The 6,598-nt window shown below is 38.2% G+C and overlaps 1 protein-coding gene across 1 annotated transcript in view; it reads left to right on the top strand.

Moving 5' to 3' along the window:
- The window catches only part of LOC132090979 (cytohesin-4-like), a 12,157-nt gene extending 6,059 nt beyond the window's left edge, over nucleotides 1–6,098 (top strand). Inside the window, exons 7-12 of the mRNA XM_059497774.1 lie at nucleotides 571–719; nucleotides 1,471–1,582; nucleotides 2,426–2,502; nucleotides 2,575–2,646; nucleotides 3,177–3,331; nucleotides 5,292–6,098. Coding sequence (XP_059353757.1) covers nucleotides 571–719; nucleotides 1,471–1,582; nucleotides 2,426–2,502; nucleotides 2,575–2,646; nucleotides 3,177–3,331; nucleotides 5,292–5,373 — 647 coding nt within the window. The 3' untranslated portion in view covers nucleotides 5,374–6,098. The remainder of the gene's footprint in view (nucleotides 1–570; nucleotides 720–1,470; nucleotides 1,583–2,425; nucleotides 2,503–2,574; nucleotides 2,647–3,176; nucleotides 3,332–5,291) is intronic.
- The last annotated feature ends 500 nt before the right edge of the window (nucleotides 6,099–6,598 follow it).

The following is a 6,598-nucleotide window of genomic DNA, read 5'->3' as shown; positions in this document are numbered from 1 at the left end:
ATATATTTTTCATGTTTCATATATATAAAACATCTATTTTGCAATATATATTTCGATTAAAGAAAATGCATTCACGTTTGCCACATTTGAAGAAAAACTTTATTTTTTTGTCCTTAACGTATATGAATATAACACATCGAAATTCACTGCTTACAACATATATTTGACATGTATTTAAAATTGATTTTGGTTGCAAAATTATAGTTTGCCATATGGGGTATTCTGCTTCGAAGCGATTTAGAATAAATGCAGTGAATATATAATTATGTAAAGAAAATCTAATGAATGCATATATTTAATAAAACGATAAATAGATCGACAAATACAGTATGTGCCACATTAAGTTGATTGGTAATACTGTGTGTAATTCAAATGGACATTTTTTATGCAATTCAAATATAGGCCTGAATATTTTTTGGAATGAATGACAAATAATTTGACATTAACTCATAAAACAACAACAAAAAACAGTTTGTTATGTATTGGCAAATCAGTGAATGAATCGTTGTGTGGTCAGTCTGAGCTGAAGTTGCTGAAAGCGTTTGTGTTGTGTGTGATTGTGATCGTTAGACACGTGTTACATCCTGTCGTTTGCCATCATCATGTTGAACACGAGTCTGCACAATCCCAACGTAAAGGACAAGACCTCGCTCGAGAGATTCATCAGCATGAACCGAGGCATTAACAATGGACAAGACCTACCCAACGAGCTTCTGACGGTGAGCAGCCAATCACAATCAGCCTCACTGGTCACATGATGCAGGCTTGAGCCAGATGCCCGTTTGCCCGCGTTTTACAATCATAATGTTATACATTATACAGTGGTATAATAATAAATAAATGAATGCTAATGTTATGTTCAAGATTGCATTAAGTGATGTACCTTTTAGAAACAGTATTGTTTTGCTGTATTTCTCTAATCACTGTATCTCTGATGAATCAGCTTTAGTTAAAATCAGTTTTAAATGAATCAGTCAAATGAGTGAAGTAATGATTTAGTTTCATATTTAAGGTATCCTCTCAGAGTCCTCTTTTAAGTATATTTTATATTTAACACATTAATCTCCTAACATTATTTGTGCATTATTTGTAACTGCAGTGTAAATGCATTCATTGCATGTCTGAGTTGAATTAAGCACTATACGTAAATACATCTAAATCCTGCTTTAAATGCCACTTGTGGAAGTGGTTGATATTCATTTTATTTGATTGGTATCAGCTCTGTAGTGTTTTACTATTCAGATTGCATTTATTGAATAAATATATGAATCTCCATGAAAGATGATGCATACATTTATTATCATCAGATAATAGAGAGTCACACTGAGGATGCATGTCGAGTTGAGGTCTTGTGGGAATGAGCACAAAGGACACCCTGGTGTTAATTATTCGTCAGTGGCAGTGTATATATACAGAAATAAGCAGAAGTAACTGAAAGGTCGTGGTGTTGATGTGTTTTTGCATCAACAGAATCTGTACAACAGCATACGCAACGAACCCTTCAAAATCCCAGAGGATGATGGGAATGATCTGACGCACACCTTCTTCAACCCGGAGCGAGAGGGATGGCTGCTCAAACTGGGTAAAACACAGCTCAGAGGAGACCAGATGCAGTAGATTTTATAAAGATTTAACAAGAAACAAACTAATTTTGATCCTTCCTAGTGATAACACGAACAGTCAAGTCTATAAAATCAAGAACTGATTTCTTTATATTAACATTTAGTCATTTAGCAGATGCTTGTATCCAAAGTGACTTCCAGATGAGGACAGTAGAGCAATCAAAATCAACAAAAGAGCAATGATATACAAGTGTTCCTGTGGCTCAAGTGGTAGAGCGTTGTGTTAGCAGCGCAAGGTTGTGGGTTCGATCCCAAGGTACACATGTTAGGTAAAAAATGTTAGCCTGAATGCACTGTAAGTCGCTTTGGATAAAAGCGTCTGCTAAATGCAGTTAAAAAAAGAGTCTCAGTTAGTGCAATGCAGTACATGCACAAGTTTTTATTTATTTATTATTATGTAACAAAAATAAATCAGATAGAAAAGAAAAAGAATAGAGCAAGCTAATGTTAGAGGCCTTCTTTGTTTTTGTTAACTGTATAATAAATAAAAATAAAACAATCAGAATACAAAAAGATTAGAGAAGCTAGAGTTTTTTTTTTAAAGAATAGAAATAAAATAGAGAGTGCTAGAGTTAGAGGGTCAAATAAAGACAGAAGAGATGTGTTTTTAGACGATTCCTGAAGATGACTGAGGAGTTAGGCAGTCTGTTCTTCCATATTTTCTTATCTATAAATATGTAATATCTTCCACTTCCATATTTATAGTAAACCTGTTAAATTGAATCCTGTCAGAGTAATTGACATGCTCAGACTGTAAGAATACGATCATCTGACTGTGATATATTTATATTATCTGTGGGCAGGCGGTCGTGTGAAGACGTGGAAGAGACGCTGGTTCATCCTGACTGATAACTGTCTGTATTATTTTGAATATACCACGGTAAGAACAGCAGTCGTCTCTCTGAAAGCATGAAGCTGTGTAGATCAGGAGTGATGGTGTGTTTGTGTTCAGGACAAAGAGCCGCGAGGCATCATTCCTCTGGAGAATCTGTGTGTGAGGGAAGTCATGTTTCCACGCAAACCGGTGAGAACTTCATGTTTATGTATTAAATAGATTATGGAATGTTGCAATGAATAAAAGTATAGTGACATTTAAGCATTAATTAGCTGTATATTTTTCATGCAACATGAAATACCACCTGAAATAAGTTTAAAAAGGAAAAACAAACAAAAAAACATTGTGAAATATGAAATAAAATAAAATGAAGAAATCACTAAATTCACGTTGCAATAAATAAATATAAACTGCATGAAAAGTAAGTACAAATAAATCAATTGAGCAAGCAATATATTTATGTAACATAAAAAGAGTGACCCTAAATACGACATGATATAATGAACATCACAGTATCAGTACTAAAATAAAAATCCTGATAAAATAGTTCAGTTTAATTAAAAGTTGACTATTTGAGCTAGTAGTGTGTGTTTTAGTTTAGACTGTACTGGAGAGAGATGCGGCTCATGAGGGTTTGAACAGAGCCTGTGTGTCTTTGATTTGGTCAGTGAGTGGTTTTATTAGTGAAGGTTAACCTGTGACCTTTGACCTGTGTGTAGTATTGTTTGGAGCTGTATAACCCCAACAGCCAGGGTCAGAAGATCAAGGCGTGTAAGACGGAGACGGATGGACGTGTGGTGGAAGGGAAGCATCAGTCGTACACCATCTGTGCGGCTTCAGCTGAAGAGAGAGACGAGTGGATCGAGTCCATCAGGTACGAACACACGCATCTCACCGGTGCCCTCCAACATACATGACTCATCTGAACACACACGACTCATCTGAACACACATGACTCATCTGAACACACACGACTCATCTGAACACACATGACTCATCTTAACACACACGACTCATCTGAACACACACGACTCATCTGAACACACATGACTCATCTGAACACACATGACTCATCTGAACACACACGACTCATCTGAACACACATGACTCATCTGAACACACACGACTCATCTGAACACACATGACTCATCTGAACACACACGACTCATCTGAACACACATGACTCATCTGAACACACACGACTCATCTGAACACACATGACTCATCTGAACACACACGACTCATCTGAACACACACGACTCATCTGAACACACATGACTCATCTGAACACACATGACTCATCTGAACACACACGACTCATCTGAACACACACGACTCATCTGAACACACACGACTCATCTGAACACACATGACTCATCTGAACACACACGACTCATCTGAACACACATGACTCATCTGAACACACACGACTCATCTGAACACACATGACTCATCTGAACACACACGACTCATCTGAACACACATGACTCATCTGAACACACACGACTCATCTGAACACACATGACTCTTCTGAACACTCTTGACTCATCTGAACACACAAAACTCATCTGAACACACACGACTCATCTGAACACACACGACTCATCTGAACACACTTGACTCGTCTGAACACACTTGACTCATCTGAACACATGATCTGTTTGAACACTCTTGACTCATCTGAACACACACAACTCATCTGAACACTCTTGACTCATCTGAACACACACGACTCATCTGAACACACTTGACTCATCTGAACACATGATCTGTTTGAACACGTTTGACTCATCTGAGCACACTTGACTCATCTGAACACACACAAGTCATCTGAACATCTGAACACATATGATTTGTTTGAACACATGTGACTCATCTGAACACACTCGACTCATCTGAACACATGATCTGATTGAACACACTCGACTCATCTGAACACATGATCGGTTTGAACACGTTTGACTCATCTGAACACACACAAGTCATCTGAACATCTGAACACATATGATTTGTTTGAACACATGTGACTCATCTGAACACATGTGACTCATCTGAACACACTCGACTCATCTGAACACATGATCTGATTGAACACATGTGACTCATCTGAACACATATGACTCATCTGAACACATATGATCTGTTTGAACACACGTGACTCATCTGAACACATATGATCTGTTTGAACACATGTGACTCATCTGAACACATATGACTCATCTGAACACATATGATCTGTTTGAACACACGTGACTCATCTGAACACATATGATCTGTTTGAACACATGTGACTCATCTGAACACACTCGACTCATCTGAACACATGATCTGATTGAACACACTCGACTCATCTGAACACATGATCGGTTTGAACACGTTTGACTCATCTGAACACACACAAGTCATCTGAACATCTGAACACATATGATTTGTTTGAACACATGTGACTCATCTGAACACACTCGACTCATCTGAACACATGATCTGATTGAACACATGTGACTCATCTGAACACATGTGACTCATCTGAACATACTCGACTCATCTGAACACATGATCTGATTGAACACATGTGACTCATCTGAACACATGTGACTCATCTGAACACACTCGACTCATCTGAACACATGATCTGATTGAACACATGTGACTCATCTGAACACATGTGACTCATCTGAACACACTCGACTCATCTGAACACATGATCTGATTGAACACATGTGACTCATCTGAACACACTTGACTCATCAGAACACACTTGACTCATCTGAACACACTCGACTCATCTGAACAAACTTGACTCATCTGAACACACGTGTGTCTTGTCTCCACAGGGCCAGCATCACGAAAGACCCCTTCTATGATCTAGTGTCCACCCGCAAAAAGAAAGTCATCAACACAGTGGCAGAGAACTAATGAAACAACTGGAATACAACCACAAACAAACAAATCTAAAAGAGGGCACTGCTTATTTATTAAAGCTCAGGAGATCAGCTCTGTCACAGACGTTTAGTCAATAGTTGTAAGTATAAACCAATGAAATGAATGTGAAGCAGCTCTGAACATTTGAAGAGACTGTTAAGTTCATATTGAGATAATTTGAGACATTATTGAGATCTTTTCTGAAAGAATCACAGCCTGTTGATTTTAACGTCGTTTCTCAGAGGTTTCTGTCTCTAGCTCAGGAAATGTAAGAAGTATTAACTTGGTCTCAGAGTTTGCTCCTGAAATTCATCAACAAAAGTAAAAATAGGGCCAAATGAGTCGCTAGTTCTCTTCCAGCAAGACATCATCTGATGGGACATTATTGGGATGTTTTCTGATGTTTTACTGGTGTTTTTTTTGGAAGTGAATGTATATTCGACCTCATGAAGAGACACTGAGATTGGGAACATGTTTCTGAATCCATTCCAGAAAGCGGCAGCGATGTCTGACGCTCCAGAGATTCCCCTTAAACACATTCAGGACAAACTGTGGCAAATGTTTTTTTTTTCATGTAAAATACTTTTGTAAATATTATAGATCACACAGTGTTACAGATTATATGTGATGAACTATACATTAGATTATTTAATTAGTTATTTGAGACTAAATGTAATGCGATGCTTGTTGTTAATAAACCTAGTTTGAGCAGAAACACACATTAATGCGTCAATGACTCGCTAAAAAACATGACTTTTGTTGGTTATGTTAAAAGAAGAAGCTCAGCGTCATTCTCACTCTCAACTGCTGTGAGCTCTGGAAAGGCGCTATATAAATAAAACTTATTATTATTATTATTATTATAACACACATGCATGCACGCACACACACACACACACACACACACACACACACGCATGCATGCATGCACACACACACACACACACACACACACGCATGCATGCACGCACACACACACACACACACACACACACACACACACACACGCATGCACGCACACACGCATGCACGCACACACACACACACGCATGCATGCATGCACACACACACACACACACACACACACACACTTCTTCTTATTCTTCTTATGCAGTCCATCGATTTCGAAGATGACGTCACTTCTAGGATGCATTGTTGGAGTGTTGAGGCAGCCGCTGCTGTCGGCGGTGCCATTGAAGGTGGCTATAAAGCCCAATCC

The sequence above is a fragment of the Carassius carassius genome, chromosome 17 (assembly GCF_963082965.1).
Source record: "Carassius carassius chromosome 17, fCarCar2.1, whole genome shotgun sequence".
NCBI classification, from domain to species: domain Eukaryota; kingdom Metazoa; phylum Chordata; class Actinopteri; order Cypriniformes; family Cyprinidae; genus Carassius; species Carassius carassius.
Note: the sequence above shows the minus strand (reverse complement) of the source record. Positions and strands in the feature narration are given on the sequence as shown.